Source organism: Eptesicus fuscus, chromosome 10, assembly GCF_027574615.1.
Source record: "Eptesicus fuscus isolate TK198812 chromosome 10, DD_ASM_mEF_20220401, whole genome shotgun sequence".
NCBI classification, from domain to species: domain Eukaryota; kingdom Metazoa; phylum Chordata; class Mammalia; order Chiroptera; family Vespertilionidae; genus Eptesicus; species Eptesicus fuscus.
This window is the reverse complement of record NC_072482.1, coordinates 86,702,823-86,725,142: the sequence shown is the minus strand read 5'-3', so window position 1 is coordinate 86,725,142 and position 22,320 is coordinate 86,702,823. Positions and strand designations below refer to the sequence as shown.

At 43.4% G+C, this 22,320-nt stretch overlaps 1 protein-coding gene across 1 annotated transcript in view; it reads left to right on the top strand.

The window, feature by feature from the left end:
* Positions 1-206: 206 nt before the first annotated feature.
* The window catches only part of DCBLD1 (discoidin, CUB and LCCL domain containing 1), a 55,301-nt gene continuing 33,187 nt past the window's right edge, over positions 207-22,320 (top strand). Inside the window, 3 exon segments of the mRNA XM_054722467.1 lie at positions 207-222; positions 225-458; positions 19,723-19,935. Coding sequence (XP_054578442.1) covers positions 207-222; positions 225-458; positions 19,723-19,935 — 463 coding nt within the window.

Genomic DNA, 22,320 nt, shown 5'->3' with positions numbered 1-22,320 from the left:
TCACCACCAGGTGTGCTCCGCGCTCCCAGGTGCCCTGGCTTCGGGGGAGGCGGAGCGGCGGGAAAGGGGGTGGGAAAGCCGGGAGCTCGGGGCACGCCTCCAGCCTCGCAGACCGCCGCCGCCGGGAGCGCCACTTCCTCCTTCGGGGGCCGGGCCGGGCGGGGCGGGGCGGGAGACGCCCCCGGCGGCCGGCCCGGGCCGCCCCAATGGGATTCGGTGCCGGGCCGCCGCTCGCCCAGTCCCGGCGCCGCGCACAGCCGCGGAGGAGGCGGCGCGGCCCGGGCAGCGGCGGCGCTGCGCCCGCCGAGGGGAGGCCGAGCCTGCCAAGCTGGCGCCCGGCGGGGCCATGGTGGCCGGTGCCCGCGGCGGCTGCGCGCAGGCGGGGGCTGCCGGGCACGGCCTCCTGGCCCTGCTGCTCGTGGTCTCCGCCCCGCTCCGGCTGCAGGCGGACGGGCCGGGTGAGTGGAGCGCGTTCGGCGGGGGGCGGGCGGCGGGCTGGGCCTGGAGGGGCCGAGCGCGGGAGGAAGTCGGGGTCCCCGCCTGCACCCCGCGGAGTCCTGCTCCATCTGGCCGATGGCAGCTCGAGTAAAAAATCAGTGACTGCTTTCCGATCGCTGCGCACCCAGGTCCTCCCTGCCCCTCAACCAAGAGAAGCAACTTGGCGCTTCCCCAGGTTCCCTCTTCCCAGCCCCGCGCAGTCCCCAGACTTCCCGATCCCCTGGCCCGGGGAGAGGTGACAGGGCCCGGGGGTCGGGAGCGGACGACCCAGGCCGCCTTGGGGAGGAGTCCGCAGCGGGGACGCTTCTCTTCTGCGTCCTTTGGACCGATCTGCCCAGCAGTGGGGCGGCCAGGCCCTCCCCGCCGCCTCTCCCTCTGCGGCTGGAACCCCGGCGGGTCCGTGTGTGGTTTTAGGGAAAAGTCGGGAAATGTTGGCCCGACCGCGCCGCGCCGCGCCTTACCCGTGTGCTGCCTGCGCCCCAGGTAGACTCAGGGGGTTTGGCTCCTTGGGTGTCAGAGCGAGTCCATTCCCGACCAGGCTCGTCTATCTCAGCACCTGGTTATTGGCTTCCAGTTGGACCTAATGAACCCACAACCGAATTTACCCCTGCATTTCCACCAGGTCAAAGCAGTAAACCGTTTACCAGTCTAGGCAAATCCTTGTGAATTAGCTCTTTATTGATAGCAAGGGGCGACTTATTGGGGAGTTTTTTAGTTCTTGGTCCCCTCCCCCCCGCCACTTCTGCCCTAGGTAACGGCGGTTATTTAATAGCACCGAATTCGTCCAGAATATTTTGACAGCTTCCCCACCCCATGTTTTCAAATGAGAAAAGAATCAAAACTTAACCCAAGATTGCATCCCCCGCCTCCCGCCCCACTGAACCGTGTATCCATTCCCAGTCTGAAACATGGATACTCAAGATGTTGGTAGTGGTTACTAAGGTTGGTTACATACTTTTTTTTAAAGATTAAAGTTTAGATGAGATCTGTCTTGCCCCGATAGCAGAATGCTAAGCATATCGTAAAATGTTAATAGCTATATGGGATTTTGATCATGGGTGTTTTAAGCATGAAAAAATGTTTCTCGGGCTCCTATTTGAAGATGCACGTTTAATACTGCACATTTGTGAATCCGCCCAACAATGCGTCCCTGTCCTCATCTGGCCCGAACTGTCACCCATCTTTCCTAATGAAGTTTCAGGTGTTAGAGGGCCCTCCAGGCTGGGCTGTTAACTGGGTACTTTGTAGAGCAGGTCTCTGCTGGCAAGTGTGATTGCTCAGCATCAAGTTTGAGTCTACTGCGGTTACTGGTGGAAGAAGATATTGTCATTTGATTTGCAGTGAAACATCCTATATGTTTAGGATGCTGACAGACCCAGTGAAGGTGTAGATGTTCAATGACAAAGTAAAACTTAGATTGGGGCATTTACTCAATAAATAAATAAATAAATAAACAAATAAATAAATAAATAAATAAATAAATAAATAAGCCCTAGCTGGTTTGGCTCAGTGGATAGAGCCTGGGCCTTCGGACTGAAGGGTCCCAGGTTCCATTCCGGTCAAGGGCACATGCCTGGGTTGCGGGCTCGATCCCCAGTAGGGGGCGTGCGGGAGGCAGCCGATCAATGATTCTCTCTCATCATTGATGTTTCTATCTCTCTCTCCCTCTCCTTTCCTCTCTGAAATCAATAATAATATATTTTTAAAAATTTAAAAAAAATCTAAGAACTCAGGTTCTGTTACCATTGTCAGTGATTTTTTGCCTATTTCTTTTCACTTGTGGTTTTTCTAATTGGCCCACAGTCACTTATTTTTCAAGTTTCCATAAATTGAAACATGCACACCCATTTTAGGTCTTGAGATATGTTGCTGGCTATGCAGCTGGCTGTTGTCCTGAGTGATAGGAGTGCTCTCAGCGTTGAGAAGATCAAAGGGCAGGCTTAGCAGAACAGTCTGTTTTTGGCAAGAAGACACCCTTTATTACATTTTACCGTCATTGTTCTCCGAGTCAGCTTAGTCTGGTGCTTCTTGCCTCCCCAACCTGCCAGATCCCCCACTCTCTCCGGAGGCTTTATAAAGGCCCCAGTACCACACTGTGCATCAGAATTTCCAATGGGTGGGGCCTGGGAATGGGTGCTTTTAATGAGTTCCCCCAGGTAATTCTGATTCAAATCAGCTTTGAGATGGTAGAAACAACTATAATGTTAGGGTTATGGTAAAGTGCTACCATCTGTGTCAGAGACAGTTGAATACTGAAATATTAGAAAGTCTGTCCTTAAGTCATCACTCCTTTGTATTTGGCTAGACATGGGGCAGCCGATACCTGCTGTTTTTTTTGGTGAGTGACTTCTTTAAAAGTAAGCACATGCTTATTCTGGCACCGTCTGTGTCATTGTGTGCACTTGCCCAGACTTTCCTTCATCTCCAAGGTCTGAGATCGTATCGGCCGTGTAGACTGTAAATTCCTGAGGGGAGCAGCCAGCATTGTCTTTACCGTCCTAGCATCCGACAAAGGTGCTCAATAAATGTTTCTTGGGTTGAGCCGAACGATCTTGTTGTGTTTGGGAGATATTTTCAAATTACTTTCTAATTAGTGGAAACTGAGTAATGAAATGCCTCCTGAAGTTCTTTATGAGGGCACGTCTGATGCTTACACTAATTAATGTTGTTTAGCAAGCCCGGCTCTCTTGGCATGCCTATTTCTACAGGCCAGGATGCCTTGTAAGTGAAAGCACCGCAGAAAGAAGGAGCAGGCCAGAGAACAACATTACGTATCTTCTGGCTCTAGGAGATGAGATGTGTGTCACTCGAACATTGAATTATACCAGATATTTCAGAAAAGAAAGACTTTATGTTAAAGGATTCATTAAACAAATCAAAGGATGTTTGTTCAAGCCCGATTTGGACTCCGAATAGGGTCCCAAGCTATCAACTTTTCATTGCCTAAAGTGAACGCTTTAACCGCGTGGTAGTGACACAGATTCGAAAATCATATAAAAAAACCATAACATGGAAATGAGCAATATATCTGACATTTATAAGGAATTGTGTTTTTATTTTTAAGATGCATGAGGAAGTTAAATTAATTGTAGCATTTAGCAAAGGTTTTAATCATGTTAAGGCAGAAAGAAAAAAAACTTTTTCAGGGAGATATTTTCTATAGAGTTTTGGACTCTCTGCTATGTGTATTCTAGCATGAAGTCAACTCTGTACATATTAAAGTAACCTATTGTTTTGCATTTTTAAGGGGATAATACACATCATCCACCTAGACTTGCAGTTAGTACATAGTAAATGCCAACTATCTTACTTTTCACTGCTGTTTATTATTACTACTAGAGGCCTGGTGCACGAAATTCGTGCACGGGGGGTGGGGGTGGGCAGGGTGTCCCTCAGCCCAGTCTGCACCCTCTCCAATCTGGGACCCCTTGAGGGATGTCCGAACTGCCCGTTTAGGCCCGATCCCAATCCAGGACTGCTGGGGCCCCTTTTTTCTGCCTCCCTCACTGCCTCTTGGACCTCATTCTTCAGCACACTTACTCATACTTCCAGTCATACCAGCTTTCTTGCTGTTCCTCAGAGGTATCAGGCACCCTTCTACCTCAGAGCCTTTGCATGTGCTGCTCGCTCTGCCTGGAACCGTCTTGCCCCAAATATCCAGACAGCGCTTTCCTCCTTCAGTCTTTGCTCAGGTGTTGCCTCCTTGGGGAGGATATCCCTCATCACCCACCTGCCATCCCCAGAACTCCATATTCCCTTTCCTGCTCTCAGTTTTCTCTAGAGCATTTATCCTTTTCCAACAGAGTGTAGCATTGATACTTCTGTTTCAGTTGTTTGTATTTCCCTTCCAAGAATACAAGGTCCATGAAGAGCTGTGTGGTTTGAACAGTGGCCAGCACATGATGGTCACCCAACAGGGATGAGTGTTCAATAGTGGAAACTGAGGCTTATAGACTATTAAGCCCCTTGCCTTGTCACTCAGGCAGTGCTTGGTGGAACCCGTATTCAAGCCCAGCTACGTTTTAGTGCTGCGGAGCCACGGGCGGCTCACTATACTCCCTCTGGATGAGTGTTCAGCAGTGGATAGGTAGGTGCTCGGTGAGGGTGGGGTGAGAAGGCAGGGAAAACACAGGTGCTGCCCTGTGGTTGAAGACTTAGGGCTGCCTCTAGTTGAGAATCAAAACCCGAAATAAACTATGTCTCGTCCAACTGTTGTTTGTAAATAAAAAGTCTGAAAATAAGGACTTAAAATAGAGGAATTCATTCTGCTGTATTCGAAGTCTGACATTGAGGATGGAAGGAAAACATTGTCAAGCTTTCAGGTTGCTCCCCTCCCCCTCCCCCATTAGACTAGAAGTAATTTTGCGTGTTTGCAACTGAAAAGTCACGTTGATGTCATCTTCCAGATGTTCATTCTCGGCCTTGTGTATATAACAAAATAGCTGTTTGCCTTGGGGGTGAGGGGGTGGGAGAGTTTGGACTGATGCAGATGAAATGGTGGTTTCTAACCCGATGTGGAAATAAATTTTAACCGTGAGCTCTAGTATGAATCTGGAACCAACTGCCAACCTGGCCTTTCAGTGGGAGTTGAAGAAGTTTTATTTTGGGGGTGGGGGGTGGGGAGTGGAATGAGAGAGAGTCTAGAAGATCCATGAGACAGAGACAAAATGGAGGTTTTTTTTACTAGTAAGTCACCACCAGTACCTGGTACAGTGCCTGGTAGATAACAGGCTCCAGATAACTGTTTCCTGCATTAGCACATGAATGCTGTGGTTGAGGTTTCAGAGAATGCGGTGAAAGGTGACACTCACTAAGTTGTTTGCAGAGAAATTGCATACATGACTATGGTGATGTCTTAGGAAACAATGCACATGTTTTCAAGAAAATACCTAAATTCATCTCTGATAAGGGTTGGGAATCTCTGAGCCTCTTTTACAGGCAACACCCGAAAGCCGCCCTGAGGTAGGTGCTGGCAGTCTTAAGAAGAGAGGAGCAGGTGGTAGACTGAGTCAGACCAGGTGGGTCAGTGATCCCCTAAGATCAGATGCTTATGCATTGAGGCCATCAGGGGCCTATTTTACCTTGAAGATCATTTGAGGACAGTGTTTGGACCTTTGTGACATTAGCCCTATATTAAGCCTTATTGTCCTGTGAACCTTGACTACTTCCTGCCATTTCTATCTTCCTAATGCTTACAAGATCTATTAATCTAGTTTTTATGAACGGTCTCCTTGGGAGCTACATGCTGTGTGAAAGTATACCCTATGTTTGCAGAAAGCCTGTGTCTCATATATGGTAATTTTAGCTTAGGTAGATTTGTGTGTGTGTGTGTGTGTGTGTGTGTGTGTGTGTGTGTGTGTGTAGGAAAAGCTGAAAAGAACATTGAAACAAGGTAAAAGCTAATTGGCTCCATGTTACCCCATCTCTCCCTTTTAATAAAGCTACACTGGAGCTCTTTAAAAAAACATACACACACAAATAAATTTCTTTGAGGATGGAGATTTCTTTCCTGTCTGCTTTCCCAAAGATCTTCCCAATGCGTACAAGGCAGAGCAGTTGTGGAACAAGCAGGGTATTGACAAATGATATTATCCCAATAGATCATAATCCTGCAAAAAAGATACTATACAGAGAATCACTAAGGACATGTTTTTTTGGGGTGCGCGTGCACACACACAAATATATATCTCCACAACAAATAAATATAGCACACACACATACTATTTGTTTTTATTAAATATTAGGTAGACAAGTTATATATGTAAGTATGTGTAAGGTATAAATACAACAATAAGACTAATACCTGCATACTCTACTATGTAAAGTCTGCATGCTTTTATTAACATTTTATTAAAAGCTTTTCACCATACTATTGGGGAAAATTTCCAAGTTTATATTTATTTTAACAGTTAGCCTTCAGATAAACCAAGAACTCACTTTCAAGTAATTTATTGTGACTGAGGAATATCCAGTGTAAAAGCAGGACTTTTGGCCATTCAGCCGTGAATCTTCTCAAGATTCGTGTCTTTTGTATGATTCAAATAACACTTCTTTGCTTATGAAGTCAGAAGTAATTTGCTTGTCTGTATTTATTTATTTTTTTTTGAGAAAGTATTAAGTTTAACTTTAAATGCACTAAGTATTAGGAAGGTAATGTGTATTTCTTGTTCCTTCTTGGATGAGATTCTTAATTTATATTTAATGGGGTCAATTTGTCCTTGGTTAGACTGGAGTTTATCTTTACCGAGAACCGCATTTGTTTTTATACTCAGCATTTTCCAACTCAAATTACAGGCACTGTTTGTAGCCTTTTTAGTCAACGTTCAACATGTTCGCATTTTACTGGAAGGGAACGAACAGTTTTTCTTTTCTTTCATCACAAAATTAAAGCGCTTGGAAACAGTGGCATCTGGCTCCGTTTCATGATTGAGTGTGTTTAGTGGCTGTGCCTACAGGTCGGAGGTAAATGGTATTTATGGGGCACGCTATTCTTGAAAAAAGGAAAACAAAACTTTATTTCACTCTTATTTCTGACAGAGAACAAGGTGAATATTAAAACTTGTGAAATCCGCTTATATTTGAATTACCGGTGCATTAAGTTTCCTACAGGGAAAATAGGTAAACAACTCTTTGGGTTGTTAATTAATTTTTAAATGGCTGAATGGATTTAATTCAGCCTTTCTGTTGCAATTCACAAAAGCAAGTTCACCTGAGATTACAATGTGATTGATTTCAGCCCAAAGGAGGGCACTTTTGAGACTTACTAGCCCATGGGACCACTGGAACATGAGATCTGTTGATTGAATTGCTCCTTCTCCCAGGCCAGGAATTTAGAATGGAGATTGCTTATTTGGGGAATTACATGGAGCAAGAATTGCCTTTTTTTCCCTCCTCCTCCCCTTCCTCTCTCCCTCCCTCCCTCCCTTTTTCCCTTCCTTCCTCCCTTCCTCCCTCCCTCCTCCTCTTCCACCTCTTCCTCCTCCTCCTTCCTCCCCCCCACCCACGAAGTCCCTGTTTTGCCAAGAGAATAAAATAAAAGACAGAGAAATGCTCTGAACCTGCTGTCCTCCTAGCTCACAAGGGTCTGAAAATCTTTTGAGACCCTCTTGCCTTATAGGTAGGAAACACTTTTTTCTTTCTTCTTTGTCTTCTTTCTTCTTTTGCCCTTTTTCATCCTCTTTACTACACACTACAGACTGTAACTGTGCTCTAGTAAATATCTTAACAGACACACTGTTTTTCTTCTGAGGTATTTAAAATATATTGAAGACATCATGGCATTTCTTCCCTAAATATTTCATTTGCATCTCTCAATATTTTCTTACATAACCACAATGCCACGAATACACCTAAAAATACTAATAGGAATGTCTTCACATTATCTGATACTCAAGTCATATCCACATTTCCCATTAACCTAAACATGTCCTTTGACCACCGCTTTGTATAAACAGGGATCCAAACAAGGTCCACATGTTGCAGTTCGTTTTTATGTCTCTTAAGTCGCTTTTAATCTACCACTGCCCCCGACCTACAAACGCTTTATTTTCCTGCAAGAAAATCAGGCTCAGTTGTCCTGTGACACAGCTCACGTCCTAATTGGACTGACTGCTTCTGAGTGTTGTCTTTTACTTGGTGTGCTGTTCCCTGTATTTCTGTGTAAACCTGAAGTTAGACCAAAAGATTTGATTAGAGTCAGGCTACGTATTTTTAGTGCCATGTACTGCTAATTATATCAAAAGATGCATTTATTATTATTATTATTATTATTATTATTATTATTATTATTAATAGAGGCCTGGTGCATGAAATTCGTGCACGGGGGTGTGTGTACCCTCTCCAATCTGGGACCCTTCGAGGGATGTCTGACTGCCTGTTTAGGCTCCCAACTGCTCGCCTTCCTGCCTTCCTGATTGCCCCTAACCGCTTCTGCCTGCCAGCCTGATCACCCCCTAACCACTCCCCTGCCAGCCTAATTGATGCTTAACTGCTCCCCTGCCAGCCTGTTTGCCCCTAACTGCCCTCCCCTGCAGGCCTGGGTCCCCCCCAACTGCCCTTCCCTGCAGGCCCGGTCACCCCCAACTTCCCTCCTCTGCCAGCCTGGTCACCCCTAACTGCTCTCCCCTGCAGGCTTGATCGCCCCCAACTGGCCTCCCTTGCAGGCCTGGTCCCTCCCAACTGCCCTCCCCTGCTCGCCATCTTGTGGTGGCCATCTTGTGTCCACATGGGTAGAGCCATCTTTGACCACATGTGGACAGCCATCTTGTGTGTTGGAGTGATGGTCAATTTGCATATTACTATTTTATTAGATAGGATAGAGGCCTGATGCACGGTTGGGGGCCAGCTGGTTTGCCCTGAAGGGTGTCCTGGATCAGGGTGGTGGTTCCCTTGGGGCGTGGGGCAGCCTGGGCAAGGGGCCTGTGATTTGCTCCCCGGCAACCCAAGCAGAGGCCCTGGTATCTGGAATTTATTTATCTTCTATAATTGAAACTTTGTAGCCTTGAGCGGAGCCAAGCCTCCTGCTTGCTCCGTGGCCGCAGCCATTTTTGTTGGGATTTATTTATCTTCTATAATTAAAATTTTGTAGCCTTGAGCGGAGCCAAGACTCCTTCTTGCTCCGTGGCCGCAGCCATTTTTGTTGGGATTTATTTATCTTCTATAATTGAAACTTTGTAGCCTTGAGTGGAGCCAAGCCTCCTGCTTGCTCCATGGCCGCAGCCATTTTTGTTGGGATTTATTTATCTTCTACAAGTGAAACTTTGTAGCCTGGAGCAGAGCCAAGCCTCCTGCTTGCTCCGTTGCGGCAGCCATTTCTGTTGGGATTTATTTATCTTCTATAATTGAAACTTTGTAGCCTTGAGCGGAGGCCAAGGCAGGCCAGGGCTGTGGAAGCTTGGCTTTCTCCATCGCCAGGGGCAACTCAAGCCTCCTGCTCTCTCCAGCTCCATGGCTGACACCATTTTTGTTGGGATTTATTTATCTTCTATAATTGAAACTTTGTAGCCTTGAGTGGAGGCCTGGGCCAGCCAGGGTGTGTGGAAAGCTTGGCTTCCTCCATTGCCAGGGAAACCCAAGCCTCCTGCTCACTCCGTGGCCGCAGCCATCTTGGTTGGGTTAATTTTCATACTTGCTCCTGATTGGCTGGTGGGCATGGCTTGTGGGTGTAGCGGAGTGATTGTTAATTTGCATATTACTCTTTCATTAGATTGGATTATTATTGACCCACTTTTAATGATGCTAAAAATGATCTGTGACTTCAGGCAGGAAGTAACAGCTTGTCCTTCTCTCCCACAAGTCATCTGTGGGATAATAATCTCCTAGTAAACTACTCTTCTCCATCAACATTTCATGCAATGGTTTAAACATCCTTTGATCATTGTTACATGTCCAATCAGAGTTTTGTATGTAAATAACAATTTAAGAATCTATCTGTATATATATTTTGATTTATCAAGTGGTTGTTTTTCTTTTTTTTTTATCTGATTTAATCTCAGCAATTTTGAGAGCTATTGAGGGAACTGGGATTTAGAGAGATTCAATCACTTACCCCAGTCACATTCACATTGCACATCCAAGTGGGATGGATGCAGGTGGGTGTTCTCTAATTCTAAACGCCTTAGGGATGGTCTCCCGCTCTTCATCTTCAAGGGAAGTTCATCCCAGGAGAGATCAAGTTAAAGAAAAGTCTTGGAGGAACATAATTCATGCAGTAAAGTTTTAAATTAACAGTCTTTGATTTCTCTTATAAATGATCACATTTGCCACTGAAATATTAAGCCTTTTTCAAATTCCAGTTAGTAGCTAACCATGTGTTCTTATAGGACTGTGATAAATTCAGCAATGCAGAATGCAGAATGTGCAAAAGTAGTACAGTTTTCAGGACTGTGGAATGTGGTATGAGTTTTATAAGGTCTGTTTTTTCTCTCTCAAATTACATTTCATGCTTCATTGCATGTATGATAAACTACCATCTCTCTCCAAACAGAGATTTGCTATTTTCTGGTCAATAAACACTGATTTCTTTTTCCTTATATATGGTGCATACATGTATGTTCACAAACCTTCTCATCCTATTTCTTTGTATTTTCCACCATATGCTCAAATAATTTCTAAATTGACACTTTTGTCCAGGTGTCAGAAATCACACCCTGCATATAGATTCTGAAACATATTGCCTGTCCTAGTCTTATAAATGAAATATAATGTGAAAAATAAGTGTTAGAGAATTGAAAATATATAGATATGTTCCAGTTTTAGGAATAGACATTAAAATAAAATGATATCTCAAGGAACTTTCATTTTGAAAGAGATTCACTGCAAGATCTCAATAAAAAATGAGGGTTCTTTTAGTCTCTTGCTGCTCAGAGTGTATCTTACAGGGACCAACAGAACAGTCATTATCAAGAGCTTTGGACATTTCATATTAACCATAGGCCCTGCATATTAACAAGATCCCCAGGTGACTGGCGTGCCCACGGAAATTTGAGAAGCAGCATTTTAATCCACTGAAACCTTCATTTATGGAGCACTTTTTAGGAGCCACATTGATGCTAAGCAAAGTGAACAACCCTTGCAAGAGGTACAATAGGCACTTCTCATTAGACTATTCCCTTAATAGACTAGTAAAGAGTGCTTACTTAAATAATTAAAAAGAGGGAGATGAAATTTCTCATAATCATAAATTTTATAAGAAACTAAATTAAACATGGCTACTTTCCTCATGTTAAAAAAAGAGTAGGACTATAAATAAATAAATGTAATGTGGGTTTTAATACCAGTTGGGCTTTTCAGTAGTTGTGTGAACTCAGGCAATGTCTTAAATCTCTGCCTCAATTTCCTCACCTCTAAGAAGGATGACTCTGACAGTGGCAGCCTTAGAGCATGGTGACGGAGTTCATGGACCGAGTCAGACAGGCTGGGTTCAGATGCCAGCTCATTCACCGGGGCTGAGTCACTCAGCTTTTCAGAGCCTCAACTTCTTCACACATACAACTCAGAAAACAGGAGGGTCATGTGATGAAGAAAGTTTGGGCTTCAATTGTTTTTATTGGAAATGTCCTATCTTATAAGCTGTGGGATATATATATATACTAGTATATACTTGGATGTTTAAGATATGTATTTCTCATATGTATATCTTATGTATATAGGTGTGTTATGTATGTGTGTATATATACAGGTCTATGTGAAACATTTTATCACTTTAAAAAGGAAACTAATAATGTTATCTATCAAATACAATCATCCCGAATTAAATAAGATAATGTAAAATTTTTAGGATGCTTTGTATCTGTCACCATTTACAGTAAGTGCTTGGATAAATGCTAAGGATTAGTAAGAAAGAGCCCTTTCACAGTTTCATGAATTTTTTTCCTGTTCTAATAACTTTTTGGTTCTTACTGATTTTTTTGAAAAATGTATTTGTGAAACTGAAACAATATGTGTGTATGAAAGAGAAATGCTTACAGGTTTAACTTTTAAAACTCAGATTAACTTTGTTTATACTTGGTCATATTGGATTTTTTTGACTCTATAGAGAAAAGTCAATATTAAGTTACATGTCTATATATATAAAAGCCTAAGGGACCATTACGACCAAAAGACCTGAACGACAGGTTGGCCAGTTGCTATGATGTGCACTGACCACCAGGGGGCAGACACTCAACACAGGAGCTGCCCCCTGGTGGTCAGTGCACTCCCACAGCCAACCTCCCGGGCACCTTCCCCCCTGATCGGCCCCAATGGGGGAGCCAGCAGGCCAACCTCGCATGGTCCCTCCCCCCTGCCGGCCAGCCCCCTGATAGGCCCTGTTTGGGGGGCTGGCCGACCAACCTCCCAGGATTCCTCCCCCTGGCCAGCCGGCTCCCTGATAGGCCTGGATCGCCGGCCAGGCCGAGGGACCCCACCTGTGCACGAATGCATGCACTGGGCCTCTACTATCTGAATAATGGCAATATTCATGTTTAACATGGAAGCAAGATTAGGAAACATAGCATGTTGTAGGGACAGGAAAGATTTCTCCCATATTTATCATCAACTTCACAATTACAGCGTGGACATTGCATCAACATCCTGGCATTATTAGGAAAGGTCAGCAGCCACTTTTCTTCAACTTCCTTATGCTAAGCATCTATTCAACAGAGATAAATCAGCTGTCTTAAGACTTGTTTTGCTGTACAAACAAGTTGTTTTCGTCTGTAAAGTTATGAAACTTCTCTCATCCAATGTGTCAAATTTGTTGCAATGCCCCCCCCAAACACTTGTAAATTAACAACAACTGTATGAAAAGTCTTTTTTTGAATATCAGAATCATATAGAACAATTTCAGTATTGTTCGTAGAAGTCTAAAGGCCGAAGGACACTTCTCCATATACAATCCTCATGGAATCTCTGTGTGTCCCACGTTTGAGGGACTAGCCCAGGAACTGGCCAGTGTGCCCCACAGAACACGACTCCCTGGTGGTGCCCATTGAGGAAAGAGTCCCCTGGGAATATTGCAAACTGCAACCCCTAAGAGAGGGTCACTGTGCCCTGCCAGGCTTTGAGCTGTCCTGTGGTACAGAAAAGGTAGGATTCTGCAAGCTTTCTTACCTGCAGCTGTCTTTGGGAGATGAGGGCTTGACCTCCTGTACAACTCCTGTCAGGATTTAGGAGGTCACAGTGCCCGCTTTAGCAGATGCTGGCTTAGCAATGAGCAGGCCCTCAATAAATAGCTCGGGATCCATTCTGATTCGCCTTTCAGGCAATTTAGGGCACTTCACACACAGACTCATTCATCTTTGCTACACCCAGTTGTGGATCCACACTACGTGGGTAACTTCTTAAGCTCACAGAACCAATTGGTGATGAAATTTGGATAAAGTCAGCTAATTCAAAGCAATTTCTTGATACTTTAATATGTATAGTATTTTAAAATAAAAATATATTGGATTATTACTATATGCTAGCCTCTATGCTCAATACTTGATCATCATGATCTCATTGAATGTCATGATAACCCTGTGAGTTGTCTCTGTATTACAGACGATGAGTTGAAGCTTGGAGAGGTAAAGGGACTCACCCAAGGCCGCAAAGTCAGTACTGGGCAAGGCTGTGCGGGAACCCATTGTGAGAACCATGGTTGCTGTCCCCTCCCAGGTGTATGAAATAACTTATGAAATTAGAAACCCTCTTCCCCGACACCCACAACCATCTCAGTCGGAATCACAAGACTGGAGTGTGGCCAAGAACTTGAGAGTTTTAACTGGTTTTGCTTATAGCACATTAAAGAATAGCATTAAGCTAGGTGTTGCGATTTCTTCCATTGGGCGTGCATGTACTTTTTAATATGTTTGCATTAAAATTATGGATGTCTTTGTGCACTGATGGAGACAGCCAAGCATTATGCAGGGAGTTGTGGATAGGACCTCTCAAAATGATTTGTTCCATTTTCATACATTCACATTGATTTCTTTGAAGTCATTTTTTAGCTGATAGGAAACATTGTGTTGAGGGCTTACACAGAGAGGCTTTTGACAATAAGTCTCTTATGTTTCCTTTTATTTTACTCTTAAAAGTCTTTCGTCTGCTGAGGCAAAAAGTATTATCTTCATTAGATGATTAGTCATATCATTAGCATCTATTCTCTTTGTGGCGAGAATAAGGTTTAAAGAGATCTTCAACAGTTTTGCACAACTTGGCCTGTGTTTCTAGTCTATGACTACAACTTCTTTCAGCACAGTATTATTCATTTTCCTTTCAGGAAAACTATAGATGTTGAATAATTGAAGTTTTATTACTATAACTTCTGTCTGACTCTGTTTGCACACAACCCCTTAGGCCTGCCTGCCCCTGGTTTTCCATTTCTTTCCAGGCAACACACAAAGTAAAAAAAAGTTAAGCATCACTGGAGAAGAGCGAAGTTCCTGAGAGAGTATGGCTGACAATGAAATTAGGACTACCTTGGGAAAGCTGTTCGCCTTACCAGGGGACAAAGAGCTCTGTAATAATTGCAAGCTCCCCTTTGTGGTTGAAAAGATTGTAGTCATCAAGAGCTCACTTGATCTTAGACCTGGGAAGAAATTTTCTCACACCCACACATGAATGATTGTGTATGTGTTGAGACCTGTTGTAAGTTGATTATTAGAAGCGCAAGGATACAACTGTAATGAAATCATGTGTCTAGAAATGGTTTCACTTCTGTTATTTTTTAGAGCACTATTGCCCAAATTACAGGCTTATTAATAGGCAATAGAATCAATTCAGTTGGCGCACCCAGCATGTTTTTAATTGAAAAATGAAATAGAATAGGAAATATCGCAGTGTATTACATATGGTAAAAAGAATTAAACATTAGACTTTTGTTTGTTATCTATGCATATGGATATATGTGTGCTTACTTAGGTTGGGATGAAAAATCTATACTCTACATGTGGGTCTTAACAAAAAAAGTTGAAGGCTGGTGTCTCATTTTAGGGACCAGTTAATAATGAATCTTAAAAGTATTTGTGCACTGTTCATTTCACTTCATCCAAATACTTTTCAAGCTGATGCAATTCAGTGAAAAGTGTTTGTTTTGTTTTTCTATATCATACTTCGTGGTATTACAGAACTTAGTCTGTACTACGTATATCTTAATTTCACTTTTCTGTTAATGGAACACGATTTTCTTATCAAAAGCAAATAGTCTTTTAAGGAAGTTATTGTTTTGCTTTCTTGGTGGAATTACAGTAGACTAAATAAATGGTTGACTCACGTAGATAAGCATCTAGGATTTGTTTTAGGCTTATGTTAAAAATACCTCATATATCCATACTTCCCAAAGAGCTGATGGCAAAGACAGAGAGCCAGAGGCATATTCATTCATGTAGGGCACTTGGAGAACAGATATTGAGCCCGTGTTTCTGTTTTTGGACCTGTCATTTTACTGTCAGGAATGACTTGTTAACATACCTCTCCCCTTGACTGTGAGCAACTGCAAATGGGAACTACATGATATCAAGTCCCTCGCTACTTGTGGACTGAGTTTTTAATGACAATTTGGGTATATTGGTGTCTATATGGCTAATGCTGAACATAGCCTTTAATGTTACAAAGAACATTAGGTGAATTTGGTACTTTTTTGGGGGTACTTTTAATTATTTTATTTATATATAATGTTTCATATTGTAGGAAATATAGAAAATAAATGTATAAACAAAATAAAAATTACTTGTGATCCCAGGCCATAGAAGTAAATATTTTTTCCTTCATATCCATGTGTGTACTCTATATTCTGTTTTAAGCATAAATAGTCTTCTATAAAAGCTGTGCTCCCAGATTGCCCCCTCTTCTGCTGCCTGCCAGGGCCTCATCCAGAAAGCCATGTGGCATTGGCACTTCAGCCCTGATGTTGCCCAGATTCTGACCAAGGGACAGAGAGGCCCCCCTTCGCACCCGGAGTTTGTTACTTGGCTCACTGGGCCTTTCTGGTCTGGCTAATCCAGTGTGGACTCTGGAGCGTGAGTTCATACCCATTTGCACCTCCTACTAACTCTATGGCTTTAAGCCATTTCACTTCTTTGAGCATCACATGTAATAATAGGTCTGACTTCCAAAAATAAATTAAATCGTCTTCTAAAACATGAGCCTAACTTGTCTTTAATATGACATTGCTTGGAGATATCATCGTTTGACTGTTCTTTTCCAATTTAAGTTGTTTCCAAATGTTTAGAATTAAAATACTTAAATTTTGGCCCTAGCTGGTTTGGCTCAATGGATAGAGCATCGGCCTGCGGACTGAAGGGTCCCGAGTTTGATTCCGGTCAAGGGCACATGCCCGGTTGTGGGCTTCATCCCTAGTAGGGGGCGTGCAGGAGGCAACTAATCAATGATTCTCTCTCATCATTGATGTTTCTATCTCCCTCTCCCTTCCTCTCTGAAATCAATACAAATATATTTTTTAAAAATACTTAAATTTTGTACAGAGGTCACTTGGGAAGTTATATGAGTAAGTACTTGCTGGTCGTCCCCCGCCCCTAAAATCTCAACATCACCCATGCACTTTTATATTTGTAAGTTGTTTGGGGGAGGTGGTTGGTCAGTCTCACAAACCAGCTCTGGCTCTGAGCAAAGCCCAGGACTGAAGCCCACCATGGGAGGGACGACTCTTCAAACCCTACCCAGCGGGGAGCTTTCAGCCTAAGGAGAGGAGGAAATGACACATGGTTTAGTCATCATATGTTTTGGCAATTAAATTACCGGGAAGAAAAAGGTAAACATTGCGTGGCAGCCACTTTTGAAGAGCAGGCAGATTCCCTGTGGGGCAGCTTCTTCCTTCCCTGCTTCCACTTCCCCCCTTTGATGTTAGGTGGGCGGCACTGGACTGTGGCTGTCACCTCCAACACTGCCCACCAGCCCTCCCAACACCAGGTGGAGGCTCATCAGAAAAGCAAGATTGTATCTCTTCCCTTAAAGATGGACCTGTATTTGTTTTCATTTTAATTAAAAACACAACAGAACAAAGCTCGTGAACCTTCACCATCCCGCTACAGCAACCATCAGCATTTCCCCATCCTTTCCTCCCGATTTTGCTGAAGTACATTTTTGAAGACAAACCCTGACAGACCTTATGTCATTGTGTCCTTTCAGCCCTACATATCTCAGTAGGCATCCCTAAAAACACCGGTTTCTTAGTTAATTTTGATACCGTTATTGCACCTAATAAAATGAATAGAAGTGACACCATGCGATTTTTCTTTGTCATAACATGTCACTTAAAATTTAGAATACAATAATCATGTGTAGGTTGATTCACATATAATTCCGTTGTGTTATCTAGGAAATGTTTCCACTTGCTCTTCTCTTATTAAAGCAGAATTGCATTGTAGCAAGAAAAGAGGCATTTAATGTTTACCAGCGGGCATCTTGGTGGCTTAGAAAGGGTTAGTGCATATTAAATGCACAATCATTTGTTTGTACTCTGGTTACCCTAGTGCTGCTCTATTCGAGTGCTCAAAATTAATGCCTCCAATGGTGGGACAAGTCAAAAACGAGTGGCCAGGACCTGGTGGGGAGCTAGGGTGTTTGTCTCTTTTGTTTTATTTTATTTTATTTATGAGAGAGAGAGAGAGAGAGGAAGGGAGAGAGAAAGAGAAACATCAATGCCAGAGCACAGCATCAGTTGGCTGCCTCCCGAACGCCTCATCTCCGGGGATGGAGCCTGTGCATCCCAGGCATGTGCCCTAGACCAGAAATTGAACCAGGATGATGCCCAACCAACTGAGCCACACCCCACAAGGCTGGGCGTTTGTCTCTTTTTTGCTAGCTCTTCGAGAATGCCTGTTGGTTTGGTTACCATGTCTTCCAGTTTTCAAAAGAAACTGTAAATGGGACTATTTTTTAAATTAAAGCCTTTAAAGGCAGGAAATAATTCACTTTTTAAAACCCTGTGCATTATGTGCTTCCCCACCATATGCTTCACTCTATTATAATTTTCATTTAATTATCAGCATGGACCTGAGAGTAAAGAGTATTTCTCCTCTTGTCTTTTCCACTACAAACTTAAGTCTGTTCGTATTTCTTTATGATGAATTCTCCGGGTTTTCTTTCTCTTCCTTCCCCTTTTAGCTAGCTCGTTTCTAGCCCTACTACTGCTCCTCTGACCCAGATTCTCCCTGTGTTCTAGTTCCTATCACTACCCAACCAGGTTGACCCACTTTCTCAAATACCTCTTTCAGATACTTCATTAAGTCTCTTCTCCAAAAGTTTTTTTGGATCCCTGTTGCCTATAGTAAAAACCCCACCACTTTTGCCTAGATCTCCGGGTTGCAGAGTAGTTTCATCGTAGTTATCCATCCACATTTCCCTGGTATTCTCTAACCCCATCTTCTTAAGGTCAGCTCTCCCTCAATCCAACCTCCTGGCCAGGGCTGTTCAGAACCTTGTGGGCATTTCTGGAGAATGGGTGGATCCTTTCCCTACACCTGGTCTGCTGAAGTGGGGTTCCCTGCCCTACCCCCAGATATTTCTTTTGGCCTGGGCCTCCATTATCGTTTGAGCTGCAAGAAGGAAGTGGAATAAAGGATGCCCACAGGTGAGTCCTCCTCTAGCTTAGGGAAGAGGCAGCCGAAGGGAGAAGGCTGCTTGGTCTTTAGCTCCCGTTGTACCCTAGTTGGGGCTTCTGTGGAGAGCCCTTGTTTTCCTGCCTGACAGAGTTCCTTCTCCAGATGATTTCTGCATCCTCTCCCTCCCTCAGGGTAGGAATTCTTGTTGTTGTTGTTTTTATGTGAAGCTGTACTAACCACAGGCATTTTGCAGTTTGAATGCAGTGCATGCTCATTGGCCTTGCAGCACCCACTGTGCGCACCGTTAGCTACCGGAAGGATTAACTTGGTCACTTTAATCTACTAGGGCAACTTGTTGGTCAACTGATGACCTTTCTTGTTCAGAGAAGTCTTAAGAAAATTTGTTATTTTAATGAACTAGTGATATTCCACTAAAAGAGATTCTTTCTTGTCTGCCTCAGCACTTTGTTTAAGCCCCTGATATGGCACAAAGCACCTAGTGTGACAGTTATTTGGACACGTGACTGTCTCCCATTTCACTCTCAGGTCCTGAAGCAGCCCCTGCTGCCTTGGTGTGGCTCCCACAGGTCTGGTGTGTGGCCAGCACTCAATGTCGGAGATGCTTGACTTTCTCTGATGATGCACCCTGAGTCTATCAGGAACCGTCAACCTATGACTGTCATTAGTGAGATATGAATGTTGAATGATTGCTAGTTCCCAGCTAAATGTTCAAGTCCTCTCAGCCTAAGTCTCAGATTCTGTCAATGACAGATTTTACATATGTTATCCCGCTTAATCCTCACGGTAACTCTCTGAAGTAAGTAATAATATTTTCTCCATCGCAGATTTTTACATGACATTGGCTTGCTAATAGACAAAACCAGAAAGTCTGTGAATGCCCAGGGCCCACTGTACAAGTTCAGATAGATAGATGATTAGAAAAAGTAATATGATAAAATGATGTGTTTGCTAATAATGGCTTTCCATTCTAATACGAAACATTTTGATGAACTGTTCAAAAGATTAAACTGGGAAACAAGAGATGTACTAATGTGAAACAATACATACTGCGTAATAATTTAATCTTATTTTTAATATTTTTTTTCAAAGAAGGAAGAAAATACATGACTAGGGAATTGTACTGGATTCTCAATTCTCAGGAACAATTAATTTTACTTCTTAAATCCTTTTTCTTTAATAGGTGATGGCTGTGGGCATGTAGTGTCCTATCTGGACAGTGGCACCATGGCATCTAAGGATTATCCACGGACTTACCCCAATCACACGACTTGTGAGAAGACAATCACAGTACCGAAGGGGAAGAAGTTGATTCTGAGGTTAGGAGATTTGGATATTGAGTCCCAGACCTGTGCTTCTGACTACCTCCTCTTCACCAACAATTCCTATGAGTATGGTAAGGAAAGAGACCGAGGCTTCTATGTGCATGAAAACATTTGCAGTTTGGGGGAAGGAGGTTGTCTGTTTCTTAGTTAAAATAGCCTGGGAACATTAGAAGAGAAACTTGAGTTTTGTAAACTCTTGGGGTAGCTCACATGGTACATTTGCTTCATAAGCTGCAACAAAGACATCTAAGGAGATGTTACCGTTAGCCTGGTGTGCATGTCTCAGGAGCTTTGTTTGAGTTTGTATCTTGCTGGGAAGAGAATTGGAGATGTATGGCTCTTGGCTAAAACATCTACGGTTCATTCATTCCTGTGACAAATATTTATTGAGTAGTGATCCTGGGTTCAGGACCTCCGTGAGAAACTGGTTGGGATATAGCAGTGAAAAGAAACAGAGTTCCTCCTTCATGGAGCTTGCCTTGGTGGGAAGAGGAGGGGAGGAAGGAAAACAAACAAATGCATCTATCATGTGAGTGATTGTGAGAAAGAAAAATGAGAATAAGAAAAAGAAGACATTCTAAGGTAAGATGGAGCCTGTTTTTGAGTTGTTTGTGCTACTTCAAATGGGATGGTCAGAAGGCTTTCTCACTACCGGACATCTGAGCAGAGACCCCGATGAAGAAGGGAATGCGTCGTGCACGTATATCTGAGGTCAGAGTTTCTGGGTACGGGAGCAGCAAGTGCAAAGGACAGTTTCCAAAATAACCTTTGGAAATTAAGCTTTCTGTGCTCTGGGCGTGCTGTTAGCACAGTGGCATCTGACATCACCATAACGACAGCCTTGCAGTCCCAAAGCCAAGGAAACAGCTTGAATTTAGACAAAATCTTATCCACAGGTTATTTTGAGAGTAGAGATTTTCTGAAATTCTCTGTGCACACAACTCCACAAAAGAGATAGGTTTTAGGTAACATCTTGTCCGCCTGCTCGTTCCATAGGCAGTTTCTCCAACACATAGCCTTCCAGGCTGTGGTTACATTTAGTCTAGACTTGTTTCCTCACCGCTGGTGCCTCGGCCCAGGTAGAGGCACGGACCGTGCCTGAGACTATTCAGAGGTCTAACCTTACCCAGGCCCCATCAGGGGAAAAACAGCTAAGATTTTTTAGCCCTGACAATCTTATGTCTGTTTTAATGATGGTTGAATCACTTTGACAGACCAAAGATGGTTGACTTCATATAATTATTTGCACTTTTTAAACTCCAGTCTGACTCCAACGGGAAAATGAGAATTCCAGGACGCAAAAGGTCCCTGGAAAGCTTACTGTTCCATTACGTTGGGTGATGGAACCTGAATTAACATATAGAGACCATTGTCAGGGACTCTCATTAGCCAGGGATTCATACAGATTCAGAGAAGACTGCGTGCCAGACCTCCAGGGTAAAATGTGAGGCAAAGTATTCCCGGGCCTGAAGCTGCTCTCCCACCCCGGTGTGTCTGGGGGAGCATCTACTTGTCCGAAAAACAAGCAGTGAATTCCACCTGCTGACAGAGCAGCAGAGGACTCATTTGCTCACCTTTCAAATCAGAGGCCCAGGGGAGAAGAATTAGAAAGGGGAGCAAATCCTCCCAAAGCAGGATGGCAGAATGGATGTGACTTTCCCGCACTGGGAATTTGCCCCATCCCCTTTGATATAAACTCACAAATACACAGAAAGGAGGAAAAGCATGGGATTAGCTACACCTTAGGAGCTAGGTGACAAAGCGGTCATGGTCGGCCTCAGGGTACTGTTCTCCACATGGCTAGGTTCTTAAATTTTGAAGACTTCGACCTGTCACTAGGAAATGAGTAATAAATTAAAATTCACTCGTAGCAGTAAAGCCCAGTAACTGAGTTTTTCTCTTTAAAATGTTTCTGTATACACTTCTGTTTGTCTCATAAAGGCAAAAGATATGCTCATTGTAGACATAAACATAGTCAGCGTCTTTTGTATCCAGGTACATGCTGGGCCCTTCCATAGATTTTTCCTGCACCCTTACATCCTCCCTGCAAGGTAAATATTAACTCCTTTGTACGAAACTGCATCACAGTGACATTTAAGGAAAACGCTAAGGATCGCACAGCTAGATAGGGCAGAAAGAAAGGTTTATATCTGTCCCTGTGGCTCCAGATGTCCCCTCCTTTCTCTTGGTTCCACCACCTAAAGAAAACTCCAACAAATTATTACCTTTTCCAGGTGACCAGACCACTTACATATATAGCAATTTTGTTTCAAGCACAGGTGTCGTTAATACTTGGAACATGTTTTTAAGATAAAATATTTAATGATGCTTGAGAATTTCTTTTGTGGGTACTTTAAAGATTTTCTGATTAGTCATGCTAGGGCAAATCCAGCAGACAAGGAGAGCAGAAATGAGCAATAAGAGGAATACATGAACAGGAAATTAGAATATTTCAA